This window comes from Trifolium pratense, linkage group LG2, assembly GCF_020283565.1.
Source record: "Trifolium pratense cultivar HEN17-A07 linkage group LG2, ARS_RC_1.1, whole genome shotgun sequence".
NCBI lineage: Eukaryota > Viridiplantae > Streptophyta > Magnoliopsida > Fabales > Fabaceae > Trifolium > Trifolium pratense.
In genome coordinates, this window is record NC_060060.1 from 29,007,704 (window position 1) to 29,023,623 (window position 15,920).

The following is a 15,920-nucleotide window of genomic DNA, read 5'->3' on the forward strand; positions in this document are numbered from 1 at the left end:
TTGGGGTCTTTAATTTTTATTTTTTTTTGTAATAGTTAGGTCCTTTAAATTTTTTAGGTGATAAATACGTTTTTTACGTCTCTAACTTGTTGCACCATTACCTTTCAAGTTAACTTATGTTACTTTGTTGTACCGTGGCCGCGGATTTTTTTTTTTTTTTTGGGTCAAAAGGGTTTGACTCAAGAAGGAGGCATATGGGCCTCAAGCATGCAGAAGCCTTGCAACAGATCCATGCAAATAAGCCCAAGACAGAGATACACTATGTCAAACATAATTCAATAAAGTACTACTTGATTAAAGAGAAGGATATGAAGGAAATATCTACAAATAAAACTATTGATTTACTAAAGAGAACACTGACATTTTGCTACAAGACATTAACACAACAAAACTTAAATGATCAAAGGGTTGTATAGTTCAAATTTTAAGAATTTAGATTGAATCTAATCCATCGTTATAGATAAGTTGGGGGTAATCTTCACCGTATAAAATGGTTTTATAGAGTTTTAAACTCAACCAAAATTTAAATATGGTATCAAAGTCTTCTTCAAAATCTATTGTAATCTGATTTTCATAATCAGAGCACCTATCATTTATATCCACGTATCAAACCTAATAGCACTCGAGGTGAAGAGATGAGTTAAAAGCCCCACCTTGTATTTGGATGAAACAATATTTTTATTTTTGAAGTAATGTAGTCAACACCTTTATGAAATTGAAATTACTCATTTTTGTCAAAGAACCAAACAAGCAAATAATTACATTCAATTATACTTTTTAAATTGTCATAATTTAGTAATGCAAAATCTATCTACATGTAATACTTTGTGTCAAAATAAATATACATCTAATAATACTTTATAGGACTGAACAAAGGGAAAAAACATAGGACACCTTTTTCAATTTTTGCATCACCATGGGTTGACCATCAAGCTCCCATCCTTTTCACCAAATCTCAACTACTGCAACTGCTAGCCTCACCCTATCTGTCCTTGCTAAGTACTATGTGAGTATCTTATAATTATATAGTATTTTTGTTAAAAATAATTTATTAGAAGGCACTATATTTTGATAGGCCCAATTAATTTTTTTTCATAAAGCCCATTTAAAAAAAAAATCAAGAGCCTTATGAAAATGCATTCATTTAAGAGTAACTTTTGACACCCTACTGGTTACTCGGCGCGTCCTATTTTTACACATCTGCGACTTAAGTAGCGGATGTGTAAAAATAGGATGTTTTGGGAAAGAAAAAAAAAAGGCGTTTGCTACTTAAGTCACGGATAATATTTGAGTAACTAGTAGGACAGCAAAAGTAACGACATTTAAAATCCGGGCTCATCTTTTTGAGCTCTATGTATATCTATACTCTGTATTTAGTCGGCTGACTGTTGGTCAGTGTGGAATTTTTATATTAGAATGTTATCTCTTTCGGGAAAAAAAAAAGAGCTTGTTTTTTATTTTCAAGAAATTATAAAATGAAAACAAGATGAAAAAATACTAGGAGAAAAAACTCACATACATACTAGAAAGATCACATCACTTGATCACCCATTGAGAATCACCTAAACTAAATCCTATATACATTCATGATATAAGCTATATAGAAAGCTCATTTGGATAAAATTTGATGAATGTTACACATAAATTAATATTCACCAAACTCCTTGATTTTCATATGCAGATTGCACAACATTGTCACATTTAATTCTCTCATTCATACATGATTGATATTATTAGGCAGGACATTGGAAGTGGAACTATGCAATGTTGTATGCTGATGAGAAGGCCATGAAATTCGTTCGGGACAACACGGTACCGGTGCAGGATGAGCAATGAATGTGGGAATCTCTTCTCCAGGCATTAAAACTGAAACCCAGCTGGTAAATACACTCTTCTGCATAAATGGATTAATCAAATTATGATATCTTGCAATGTTGAAATGAATGAGATATTTAATATTTTAGACCAAGATAAAAAAGGACATGAAAGTATTTAATTTAAAGTCTATAAAATGGAAGATTCACAAGGTACAATACAAGGAATCTTTTCCTAGTGGATCTCACTTGTACATTAAATCACATAAATAACACATTCATATACCAAACATTTTTCAATTCTCTTTTGTTAGGACATGTTAGATAAGGCACCAACATTGTCCAACATCATATCTCATATTTGACTTTTAATGTAGATATATAGTATTATATACATAAAGGACATTAAATATATCCACATACCACATTGATATAAACACAAAAATAAGGCATGGATCCACATAAAATTAAAGTACTAATAAAAGCATAATAGTTGCATTTGTGTTTAAAAAGTGTTAGTTCACATATATAGAACAATTGGAACATGTATACTTTAAAATCACTGAAAATCTTTGTTGTACATTTTTATAACACTTGAGTATTGAAGCTGAGATAAGGTTGAAATAACTACCTTCTCAAGATATTGACAAAGGCAAATATATACTCCAATGAGATGTATATTTTGGATTATCATATTTTATCTAACGTGAGACTCAGCGCATTTGTCTCAAGTAAGTCTAAACATCTGAAGCATAACAAGAGTGACCCCGATAGCTGATAGCCCAACAAATCTTGAATTAACTATATAACTATCTTAAAATTTAGGTTAAACTTAACTGAACTATACAAAACTGACTTGTAAAGTAAGAATTTCGCATACTTATATAGACATGTTCAGCTATATCTCATGAAATGTGGGACTTAATCGTAACTGCAAAATGGCAAACTGATTTTTACATCACAAAACTTTGTTAAAAATTAACATTTTCCACACATGAGTAATGAGTTGTCTCAGTGGGGAATGGTAATCTATCATTATCATAAAAAATAAAAAGAAAATCCCAAAGTGAGAGTCAAGTGCAAAAAAGCATGTTCTCTAATCCCATATTCTCAAATCCATTAATGTAATAAAAATGCCAAACATCTAAATTATTAAATTCTATATAATTTGATTAGTGGGGATTAGCATTCAAAATATCAATGCAACATTGCTAATACTAGAGGAATCATTACTAAATTTGTTAAAGTTGAGAGAAACAACTCAAGAGACAATGTCCTAATCAAATAGTGTTCTCTATGTTGAATAAGTGGGTGGGCCTAATGTGTTCTTCCAAAGAAATTGCACAATGTAGACATCACAATTCTTGCATGGTACTAACTCATCATACAAAACAATAATACACTAAAAATTAACTCTAAAATAATAATTATAAAAAGTATTAGCCATGAAGAGATGATAAGAAAAATCATAAAATAAGATTAAATGACCATGTACGGATTATTAAAGATTTGAGGTAGTGATGTAAGGAAGCACATGAACATCAAGGACAATGTGTGGGTCTTAACTTCCAAATAGATGGATAATTAAGTACAACACAAAGACTCAAAGGTTAGGGTCTTAGGGACCAAACTTTAGAAGAAAAATTGTATGGAGGACCATGTGTGATCTCTACATAAAAATCAGATAACAACATGTTCACTCATTATAACTTACTAGTACAAGTAAATGCAAGGGAAATGAAATGAAAATTTTGGTGGGGCTATTTACTATTGAGTTCTTAAGTTCGAAAAATCATAAATTTTTTTAAAAAGTTGGTCATATACTAAATTCAGATTTGACAATTTACATGGCTTTTAAACTTCTTCACCAACCAATTGAGAATTGCAGGAAAATCATGAATAAGATCTAAAACACATAAATCACTAGTGCATTTCATTAACAAGATGAAACAAGAACATAAAAAAACTAGCTAGAAACAAGAAAGAACATACACTATTAATTCTTAGTACACATAAAAAAAAAAAAAAAAAAAACTAATGGAACAGGAAAAATACACATTTTAGACCTTAAAAAAAAATCAAGAAAAAAACCTTAATATCTTAACTAGACATAGCAGAAGAATTTATCAGAAAAAGAAAAAGGAAAAAAAATAAATAGAAAAGCAATAAATGGGAGTGATAAGTGTAAAAGCAACCTAGCTAGAAACATGAAAACATTTTTGTCAGATAAAAAAAAAATTATGATTGTTTAGGAAACTCACATTACTACCATGAAATTGAACACACAACCAATGAACAAATCTCAAGAGACAGAATAAAATAAAATTATTTTTTTAAAATAAAATTAAAAATACTAACTCACTTTTGGTGATGAGTGACCAGGTTTTGTGATCGGAGATTCAACATCACGACGGTTCCGGCGACGATTAGGAAACAAAGCTTGTGAAGAAGGTGCAAGGAACCTTTCAAAAATAGCCATGAGTAAGAACATTGAAATAAGAATAGCTGTAGCAACAAAACCAAAAGAGACAGCATTAGAACTATCAAAATTGTTGTTGATGTTGTTGTTATTCCAATGTTGTTGTTGTTGTTGATGTTCATCTCTTTGTACATTTAATGGGGCCCCTATTGGACTCCAACCATTTTCAACAACATGTTCTTCTATTCCTAGTACCATTACCATCACTGTTCTTTTGCTCTTTTTTCTTTCCACTTTTACCCTTCTCTTACCATTTGTTCATCTTTGAGTTCAATCACAATTAACACTACAGCAACAACAATAACAGCACCTTCTTCAATCTTCTTCTTCTTCTTAACAGAGCAAAACAGAGTAACTCTGTTTCAACAAAAACAGAGCAAAACAGAGCAAAAACAGAGCAAGGTGGCAATACAGTGCAGGAACAAGTTAACTAACACTATTAAAGCTTGTTGAGAGAGAGAGGGAGAGATATAGAGATATAGAGAGAGAGGAGCATGTGGGTTGGGGTGAAAGGTGAAAAAGAGAGGAACTTTGGAATTTGGATAATAGAATAGGACCCTGTTTGTCCTTTGTTTTGAGGAAAACGATAGAAAAGGAAAAACAAATACGGGTTGAAAAATATTTCATCTTTTGCTTTTACCTTTTTGGATTATTTAATTTTCAATAATTGATTTTATTTTAATTTTCGAGGGAAGGTTAGAATAAAAAATTTGTATTTGTAGTACTAGAGTTGAAAAATGAAGTAAACTCTGTTCAGAGAAAAACAAAAAAAGAGTGTGACTTTGTTGATGAATTTGGACATTGGAAAATGGAAAGAGTAGTTTATTAGCTTATGTTTACGGTTTACATAGCACTACTTCCTTGAGTATCTCCTATGTGAGTTGTTTGTTTTCAAGGTAATTAGTTTATGTTTAGTTATGGGGTGATAAGTATTGATTATAATTGAGTTGAAGGTAAAGATTTAAGTTTGGATATGGTAGCAACTAGCAAGCTTAGTGACTCGTACTTCTAAAAATAAAGAATCTAAGTCAAATATAAGTCATGTATAATAGGAAAGATTAACGGATTATGAATTTTTATTGAATATCGTTAATCTTAAAAAAATTTAATTATGTTGAATAATTTTCAATATCTTTAAAAAATATTATGATGATCTATATAATATAAACTTTCAATATAACGATGAATTTTATAAAAAATTTATTCATTATAATATTATTCATAACTTATGCATCATACACTACTTGAATCATTCTTTCATTTTATGTTAGACAAAACTTCCAATATAGTATATATTTGGTCTCCTCGTTGTTTCACCACACTATGTAATGTAGGGGTGTTCGCGGTTTGGTTTGGTTCGGTTTTGAGAATAAAAGTCATTCTAACCGCGAGATAAAAATGCATGTGGTTCAGTTGACTTTTAAAAAGTTATCCAAACCAAACCAATGCGGTTAAGGTTGGTTCGGTTTGTGCGGTTTATCACGATATAAAAATTATGACAATGTTTTCAACTTATTACAAAATAAACATGAAATTCTAATTTATTTTATTGTTTACATGATAAATATGCATATATAAAAATTGCATATACATAATAACTTACTTTTAATACCAACAATATAGTTCTCGATCACGTGAAATGATATGTTTTGACAGTCTATCGTTTTATGAACTCAATTTGGGTTGATTACTAATATTTGATAGAGCTAAGTTAAGTAGTGCGGTTTGGTTTGGTTTGGTTCGGTTTTCTGAAATGAAAACCGCAAATCAAACCAAACCGCGCGGTTTGGAAGAAAAATGATCAGTGCGGTTAAAACTAAATGCGGTTTTTTGCGGTTTCGGTTTGGATTGGTTCGATTTGCGATTTTACTTTTGGATTGGTTTGGATACGATCAACCCTAATGTAATGTGAGTCTTCTTTAATAGTAACTAGTAATTTTTAACTTTCTTCTTTATTTTAAGAGTTCGGTCAATGAGAGATTTGACAATCTACCTTAACAATAGTAATATATTATAAAAGTTAGTTGAATAATAAATTTTAATGTAAAAATTACATTAGACTCAAAATTCTACGAATCATAGTTTTAAATTAGAATAAATTCTTATGGTAAAATTTAACTGTTATTATAAAAGAGTGAGTAGATTTATAAGCTAGGAAATTTTTGATAGACAATAAGAATCCCATAATCTCATATATGTCACCTTTTGAGACCCACAAACCCAACATGTGGCCCTTGAGGTTGCTTCAAGGTCAAAAACTTAAAACCAAAACAAAACAACGTTGGGAAATTGCTCCAAAAAATACCATCTAAAAATAAATAAATAATAATTATCATATAAAAAAATAATTACAATTATGAATATATATTGTGTCATAAAAAAATTCATAATTTAAAAATTGAAAAATCATATGAAAATATGGCTGAAGAACCAAAAGAAAAAAAAATGATGTAAAAAATAAATAAATGACTAAATTATTACGTATTTATAATTAATTTAAAAAAACTAAAGATGTACTGTACTTTGCTAAAAAATAAACTATAGTAAATATTTAGAGAAATACTTATATGGGCACAAACACAAATAATAATTTGTTAGGCACACTCACATTAAGTAAATAAAATTAAAGAAAAATAAATTGAATTTATATTAATTGATGTGACAAATATATTTTCTATTTAATTTTTTGAATTGATGTATGTGTGCCTAAAATTATGCCTAAAGTAGTTGTGCCTAGGTAAGAGTTTCTCGAATATTTAAACATTGTGTACCAAAAATTGTACTAAGAGAAAGCTTCACGCGTGCATGGTACCTCTGGCACGTGCGAAGATCTTTACGTAATCAACAAATAGTGTACTGTAAGAAAATTCAGAAACAGAAGGTACATCAGAGTCAAGGTCAGACAAAGAAGTGGACAAATGATATCCCTTACCTTACTGTTAAAAATTTATTTTAAGATGTCCCAAGATTTACACCGTATCTAGTCTACTAAATTTTGACTTATAGTTATCTCCAAAGGACTGTATCAAAATTAAAAATGTATTTTCATTTTATTTTTGACTAATTTTCAAAAAAAATTAACATTAGAATTTTACATTTTACAAGGTAAATAAGTAGAATTATCAAAATTCAAACTTCAATCGCTGAATATTATATGTAAAGATTTCCCCGAAATAATTTATTCTCAAATTTATTGTCAAGTGTTATTTATTTTATTTTTAAAGTATGTGTAAAATATAAAAAATAGAAGTTTTTTTTGAAGCAATAAAAAATAGATGATAAAAATAGATATATGAGATATAATATATATTGTCATTATTTTGATGTTTAAATAACATTGTTGTTTCCGTATTATAAAAAAATTATGGTTATTTTCATAAGTTTATTTCAATTAATAAAAACATCGTATTATATTTAAGAATCGATTATTTATTAAGAAAAGTTTAATTGTTGTGTATTGTTATTGTAAAAATGTTTTACACGTATATTCAATGATGTGTTGCCTCATTATTTAGTGAACGTGGCATACTATATATTTTTTAAACATAAATACATGATATGTTGCTATTTTATTAGATGTATGTGTAAAATAATTTTACACACCGACAACGCATATAAATTAAATTCTTTAAAAAAAAAACATAAAAATAATAGTAATATATATAGCCAAATATCTGCGAAAAGAAAATAACATAGCCGAATAAGTGGGTGGCTCGTGCAAAGTGAACCCATTGGGATGGCATGGCTCACACGTGAATGATTGAAGCTTTTTCATACCTTACTTTCTCTTCTTTTCATGGCTGTAAAAAATAGTTGACTTGACTTGACCCACTTTCCAAAGATAAAGGAATGGTTCAACGGAACGGGGTTAGACTTTTTTACTATTTTTACGGTTTATTGTTGGAGGTTGATTTGTTTAGTGGGCCTTAAGATGGGCTTGTTAAGTTCATATTTGAGCCTACAATGGAGAGTGGGTGGGCCCTATTATGCTTGTCTTTGATTTGATTTGACCCATCTCATCCATTAGGTCCACGGACCAGATTCTGGGCTTGTATATCCTCTAAAGAAAGAAATTGTCTATCATTACTTTGTTGTTTGTTAAATTGGATGCTTTTAGTGAAGTTGACAGATGAACAAAGATCACAAATTAGTCTTAATCCTAAGCTTCTCATAATGTTAATAGAGTTATTGTAATGCAATTAGTTGAAAAATAATTAAAATATATCATTTTGCCATAATTAGAATATATCATTTTGTTTTTCTACTTTTCTTTTAGTAATTTCAATTAAGGCGGGGAGAGTTGCACAACACAACAATGACTACAAAGCTCTCTCTCATCCTCAAACTCCATTGGTTCAAAACTCCCCCAAGGATCTATAGTGGCGGATGTATCAAATATGTGAACAACGGAGATTGTTCTTGTGAGTTTCCTGTCATCTACCCTATAACCTGCCAAGAAAAATAATTTATTTCCAATCGGCGCCATAGTCAAGTAAAGTCGCCTTTGATGAGACCAATACTCATAGTTATATTCCAAAGTAGAAAGACTTCTATTGTGTGATCCATCAACTTCGTTCCAAATATTGTTATCATAAGCCTCAACATGCCCTTTCCAAGCATTCAAACAATCTCCCGAACTATAAAGAGTGTCATTCACCGCCACAATTTGATAAGGGGGCACATCGAGCTGCCACATTCCTGTAATAAGATCCCACTTTTTTGCTTGCATGTTAAGAACTTCAGCTGAGCTGCGTTCAATTATGCCAGACATTTTCATGTCTGAATCTTCTCTTTCAGCAAATCCTCCAATAATATAAACTTTGTTTTTCCACGTTACACCTAAGCATTTATACCTTAAAATATGCAAATTAGGCAAAGGTGTCCACGTATCTATATCAGGATCATACAACTCAGCGGATGAGATCCCTCTCATACTTGCCACCTTGGACTTTCCACTATCAATCATAATTAGTATTTAATTATTATCATTATTATTTTGGATTTGTATAAAGTCTATAGAGTCAATCACCTCAGTTGTTGGAGATATTTGTTCCTTAATTTACTCCAATTAGGTTACTATACTTGTGTATATATACACCTCTTGTAAACTCTCAAAAGTAATGCAATATACAACTTTATTCATTCCTCTATATGGTATCAGTTGGTAACGTTCCAGCCCTACCCTGTTAAACCAGAAAACGCCGTTTTTTCTCCGTTTGCCGTAACCCTTTGCCTCCCATAACTTCCGATGGCTCTCGCTCCATAGCTAACCCCTATGAACCCTCCAAACCCTTTGCGTGTATCACCCTCAGCGGTGTCACCAAGCTTCTCCCTACCAATTACCTCAATTGGAAACTCCAGGTAGAAGCCTTCCTTGATGGTTTTGATCTACTCAAATACACTGATGGATCGTTCCCTGCGCCGACAGCAACGATCACCACCACCGCAACGCCTCCGGTAACATCACCAAACCCTGCTTTTCAAACATGGCGTCGCCAGGATCGTCTCATCTATGGTGCCATCCTCACCACTCTTTCCGACGAGGTGGCCTCCTTGGTGTCCCAGACGAAGACCTCGCACGACCTCTGGGAGCTTCTCAAGAACACCTATGCCAAAGCCTCCCGCAGTCACCTTAAACAACTCAAGGAACGTCTTCGGATGGCCTCGAAAGGTACTCAATCCATCACGACCTACATGCACTCTCTGAAGCAAACTGCTGATCTCCTCGCCTCTCTCGGATCTGCTGTCTCCGTCGAGGACATGACCGACCATGTTTTGCGCGGCCTTGATGACGGTTACCGAGCAGTCATTGATGGGGTCAACGCAAGGGACACTCCAATCACCTTTGATGATCTCCTCGAAAAGCTCCTCATCCAGGAACTCTCTCTTGCTGCTGCTCAACGCCAATCACCTGCTCCTGTTACTGCGCTGCACGCTCAAGCACGGTCGACCAACAACAAGCCTCGACCAAGTCAAGCACCTGCACCGACCAACCAACGCCCAGGTAATCGCAAACCATTCCTTGGTCGATGTCAATGGTGCAACACCAAGGGACACGTCCTCGCTGACTGCCAACTCTTTCGGACCCAACACCCCAGTGTCCCCGCACCTCCTCGTTCTTCTCCGAGCACCGCTGACCAGGCCCAGGCCCACACCGCTACTGCTGGCACATCCTCGCCTGGTTTTCTGCTCGACAGTGGAGCAACACACCATGTGACCAACGACCTTACAAATTTGGCACTTCACCATCCATACACTGGCCCTGACTCCCTCTTCATGGGGAATGGTTCAGGTTTAAACATCTCTCACTCTGGAACACTTTTAATTAATGATTTATCCTTGTCTAGTGCTCTTTATGTTCCCTCCATGAAACAACAAATCATTTCTGTCTCTCAACTCACCAAACAAACTAACTCTGCCGTTGTTTTCTTACCAAACTATTTTTATGTCATGGACTTGCAGACACGCCAAACAACCCATAAAGGCTCATGTGTGAATGGACTTTATCTGTTGCCCACGACCTCACCTTCCGCCCACACCGTCCAAGTGGAATCCTCTGCTTCCTGGCATCACAAGCTTGGACACCCTTCAACTTCCATCTTTAAATTTATTCAGCAGCATTTTTCTTTAGGTTCAAATAAATTTCCGCAATCAGATTGTAATTCATGCCAAATTAATAAAAGTCATAAACTTCCTTTTCATGAATCTACTCTTACATCTACTTATCCATTAGAAATAATTTTTTTTGATGTATGGACTTCCCCTGTTTTATCTATTGATGGTCTTCGTTACTATTGTTTGTTTGTTGATCATTATACTCGCTATATATGGCTATATCCCATGAAACTAAAATCTGATGTGCAATCTATTTTTCCCAAATTTAAAACACTAGTTGAAAACTTCTACCAACACAAAATAAAAGTCCTATACACTGACAATGGTGGCGAATACATTGGTCTTCGTTCCTTTCTAAGTACTCATGGCATAAGTCACCACACCACTCCCCCTCATACACCCGAACACAATGGCATCTCTGAACGGCGGAATCGGCACATTGCCGAAACCGGTCTCTCCCTCCTTCACCACGCTGGCCTTCCCCTCACCTACTGGCCTCACGCCATGACCACTGCAGCCTACCTCATTAACCGTCTCCCTACCCCAATCCTCGGGCACCAATCACCTTACTCTCAACTCCTCCGCATTAGTCCGGATTATCATAAATTAAAATGTTTTGGATGTCTGTGTTTTCCCTGGATTAAACCTTATGCTAACAATAAACTTGCTCCAAAGTCTACTATGTGTGTTTTTGTAGGTTACTCAGCTGATCAACATGCATATCTATGCCTCGATCCTTCAACTGGACGGATTTACACCTCTCGCCATGTCAAGTTCGTCGAAACTGAATTCCCTTTCCGTTCACTGGTGGCCCAACCGACCACGTCCACGACCTCACAGACTGGTCCACTCCAACTGCCCGTCTTGCCGACCATCGCTCCACCTACTGCGAGCACCAACCCCACATCCCCGGATACCTCACTTGTTGAGCCTCCCTTCCCGTCTGGCATTTCCTCCCCGACCACATCCCAATCCTCGTCCTCAAATACAACGAGCAATGAAATGACCAGTAATGACCCCCTTCCTCCATACAGCCAACATTGCTCCCACAACCACAAACGACCTCCCCCCCCACAACGACCACTGAATCTCATGGCGGTGGGATCATCACCCGGTCCAAAAACAACATCGTCAAACCCATCCACAAACTCAACCTCCATGTCCGTCCCTCATCCCCGATGGAACCTGGTACTATTACCCAAGCCCTTCGTGATCCGGACTGGCGTTCCGCCATGTTGGCTGAATTTGATGCCCTACATCGCAACAACACCTGGGAACTCGTTGGTCATTCCTCTGCTCAGAATTTGGTTGGTTGTAAGTGGGTCTTTCGCATCAAGAGAAATCCAGATGGGTCCATTGATAGGTACAAGGCTCGATTGGTCGCTAAAGGTTTCCATCAACGCCCTGGTTGTGACTACACAGAAACATTTAGCCCCGTCGTCAAACCAGTGACAATTCGGATCATCCTCGCCTTGGCAGTCCGACAAGGATGGTCCGTCCGCCAGCTTGATGTTAACAATGCCTTTCTTCAAGGGACGCTCAACGAGGAGGTCTACATGGCTCAACCACCTGGCTTTGTTAACAAAAGCTTCCCTGATCATGTTTGTCGCCTAAAGAAGGCGCTCTACGGGTTAAAGCAAGCTCCTCGCGCTTGGTATATGGAACTTCGTGTATTCCTGCTCTCCATTGGCTTCGTCAACTCCACCGCCGATGCTTCTTTGTTCATTCAGCGGACACCACGCGCGACACTATACTTGATCGTCTATGTCGACGACATCATTGTTACGGGGAGCTCCTCGACAGAATTGTCTCGTCTCGTTGCTACACTTGCTGCCCGTTTCTCATTGAAAGATCTTGGCTATCTCAATTATTTCCTGGGTGTTGAAGTCATTCCTTCCGCTGCGGGCATGTTTCTTTCACAACGGAAATACATCACTGATCTCCTTCAAAAGTCGGGCATGACAGAAGCTAAACCAGCGTCCACTCCAATAACTGCAACTCCTCCGCTGCTCAAAAACTCTGGTGATCCCTTGCCCTCCCCGACTGAATACCGAGCACTAGTTGGAAGTCTCCAATACTTGAGTCTTACTCGACCAGACATTGCCTTCGCGACCAACAAACTTGCTCAGTTCATGCAGAACCCGAGCACCATGCACTGGTTGGCTCTCAAGCGCCTACTTCGCTATCTGGCCGGCTCTTGCGACAAAGGCATTTTCATCTCCGCGACTGCTCCCCTGACCTTTCATGCGTACTCAGATGCGGACTGGGCGGGTGACAAAGATGATTATATCTCTACCACTGGTTACCTGCTCTATCTTGGCGACACCCCCATCTCTTGGAGTTCCCGCAAGCAACGCTCGGTTGCTCGATCATCCACTGAAGCTGAGTATAAAGCCTTGGCCGACACGGCCAGTGAACTCCTTTGGGTACTCTCTTTGTTCACTGAACTTGGTCACACTCCTACAGCTGGTCCTGTCATCTACTGCGACAATCTTGGTGCTACACATCTGAGTGCTAATCCTGTCTTCCACTCCAGAATGAAGCACATAGCCTTAGCTTATCACTTTGTCCGTGAAAACGTTCAGCGTGGCCGTTTTCGTGTTTCCTTCGTCTCTACCAACGACCAGCTTGCTGACATTCTCACCAAGCCTCTGCTTCGCCCTCGGTTCGAGTTTCTACTATCCAAGTTGCATCTTTCTTCCAGGTCGCCCAACTTGCGGGAGGATATCAATCATAATTAGTATTTAATTATTATCATTATTATTTTGGATTTGTATAAAGTCTATAGAGTCAATCACCTCAGTTGTTGGAGATATTTGTTCCTTAATTTACTCCAATTAGGTTACTATACTTGTGTATATATACACCTCTTGTAAACTCTCAAAAGTAATGCAATATACAACTTTATTCATTCCTCTATATCCACCTGCCACATAGATTTTGTTGTCACAAACAGTACAAGCAAAATCATACCTTGCAGCACTCAGTGGTGCACAAATAAACCATTGATTGGTTCTAATATTGTAACGAAGTACACTTGGTAAAACTTTAATACCCTTATCAAGAAATTCAGTTGAGTCATTATTAAAATGGACCTTTTCTTTGTGACAAATTTGGCCACCAATTATATAAATAAAGTCACCTAATGAAACCATGGAAAAATCTTTTAATACTTGGTTATCAATTAGGCCAGGAATTGTCCCAGCATAAGTCCATGTGTTGATCGATGGATAATAAAGGTAAATTGAATTAGGGAGAGTGATGACATTTGGGGTTGGTTCTTTGGGGCAGAAAATTGTAACCATGACATAATTGGAAAGATTATTTTCAGGAGAAGGTGATGGTGGTGGTGAAGGAAGGGATCCCAATGGATAATTTGATAGATGATATATTTTTGTGAGTGAGAAATGGGAAATGTAATGATATATATATAGAGGTAGAGGTGCACAAATAAAACTGAATTGAACCGAAAATAACTGATATTGTTTGATTTGGATAAAAAACTGAACTAAACCGAAGAAAATCAAACTAATTAATTTGATTTTCGGATTTTAATTATAAAAAATTAACGAATCGAATCTCTTACTAACATTATTTTATAGGGGCGGATCCAATAAAGACATTTATTCGAGTTGGAAATGAATTGAAACCTTAATTTTGATGTATTTGATTTGAGATCAATTTAATTTCAAGACGGTGAATTATCATTGTAGTTTATATTTAGAATTTATTGTTGATGTATTTGTAATTTGAGATTTAAAATTGTGTGTACTAAAATTTGAAATACCAATTGCTAGTTGGTTTGATGGTGATTGACGTTGGACTTGGTAAGGAGGACCACAGTTTGATCCCTAACAACTGAGATCAGAAAGGAACTGAAATCACTTGATGTCAGAACTGACCCCCGAACCAGATTAGACAGTCCATTGGACTAGATACTAGTGGTGAAAACAAAACAAAAAAAAAATTGAAATTAGATAGAAGTATGCAATGTAATTTGAATTTGTTGTGATTGTAGTTTAAAATTGTGATCGACATAAACTATAATTGTGAAGTTGTTTCAAACAAAGTAGAGGACAATTCGTATAAGTATACAATATTAAAAATTGCATATGAAGTTGTTTGAAATATTATAGACTTATAATTTGAATATGGAAAATATTCAAATATTTTAATTTATTTTCAAATTATATATTCAGATGAACCGAACCAAGTTTGGTTCAATTCCACTTTTCGAAAAATACTTGACTGAATCAAACCAATCCGATATAAATTTTAGGTTCGACATTTATTTTTACTGAACCGTTATACGTTAGATATAGGGATATTGTGGAGGAGAAAAAGAAGAAAAATTGGTTTGTGAGCATCGACTAGGAAGAATAAATGGCGCTGAAAGCAAAGGTTTTTTCTTGTGATTGATATTATCATATACTCCATTTTAACATTTAGTTGTAGTTACTAAAAGTTATAATATTTGGTAGTTATGTTCATTTTGATGTTAGCATTATTTTGTATTTGGAATTGGGATACATGACCAATGTTTTTTGGATTTTTTACAATGTATGAGTAGGTCGAAAACAAAAATTTGAGCATAATTTTATTAGATCAATTATTCTTCTTGTGAACATTTCTATGTTAGGATTTGGCATTTTTGTAGAGTGTGTTTTCTTCCCTCTTGGTAGTATCTCCTGAATGAGAGGTAAGATAGTGACGAGTGGAATTGAGACTCTTGGGTAAATCTAGCTTTAACAGTTTTGAAATTTAACTATAGCAATTTTTTTTCCAGGTTGTTTAGTGGCCGAAAATTCACCCTTAAACTGAATAAATGAAGTGTCCAAAATTTAAATTCCGACTCCTGCGTATAAAATGTGAAATAAACTCATGGGGACCATATAATTCTTTTGTTTTGTGAAATTAGAAAATGTGTGTTAAGAATATGTGTAAATATCATTCCAAAACATATAATTAAGCATACAACATTTTTTTCTCTTCATTTCTTTTAGTACTTTCAA

The 15,920-nt window shown here is 35.1% G+C and overlaps 1 protein-coding gene across 2 annotated transcripts; it reads right to left on the reverse strand.

Moving 5' to 3' along the window:
• Nucleotides 1–1,495: 1,495 nt before the first annotated feature.
• LOC123911351 lies at nucleotides 1,496–4,856 on the reverse strand. 2 transcript variants are annotated; one of them, XM_045962760.1, is made up of 2 exons: nucleotides 4,173–4,856; nucleotides 1,496–1,894 (listed from the first exon to the last, which is right to left on the reverse strand). In XM_045962760.1, the coding sequence occupies exons 1-2, from the start codon at nucleotides 4,495–4,497 to the stop codon at nucleotides 1,758–1,760; spliced, it is 462 nt and encodes a 153-aa protein (XP_045818716.1). In that variant the 5' UTR covers nucleotides 4,498–4,856; the 3' UTR covers nucleotides 1,496–1,757. The 2 variants fall into 2 exon arrangements, with proteins under 2 accessions (XP_045818716.1, XP_045818715.1); XM_045962759.1 differs by having other exon boundaries at nucleotides 4,177–4,850.
• Between the last annotated feature and the right edge of the window lie 11,064 nt (nucleotides 4,857–15,920).

Bases quoted from the DNA above. Each gene is read 5' to 3' on its own strand.
- LOC123911351 (XM_045962759.1), bottom strand. From the start codon at position 4,497: ATGGTAATGGTACTAGGAATAGAAGAACATGTTGTTGAAAATGGTTGG. The intron at 1,895-4,176 runs GTGAGTTAGTAT...CCATTTATGCAG, and splicing joins CTGGTCACTCATCACCAAAA to AAGAGTGTATTTACCAGCTG.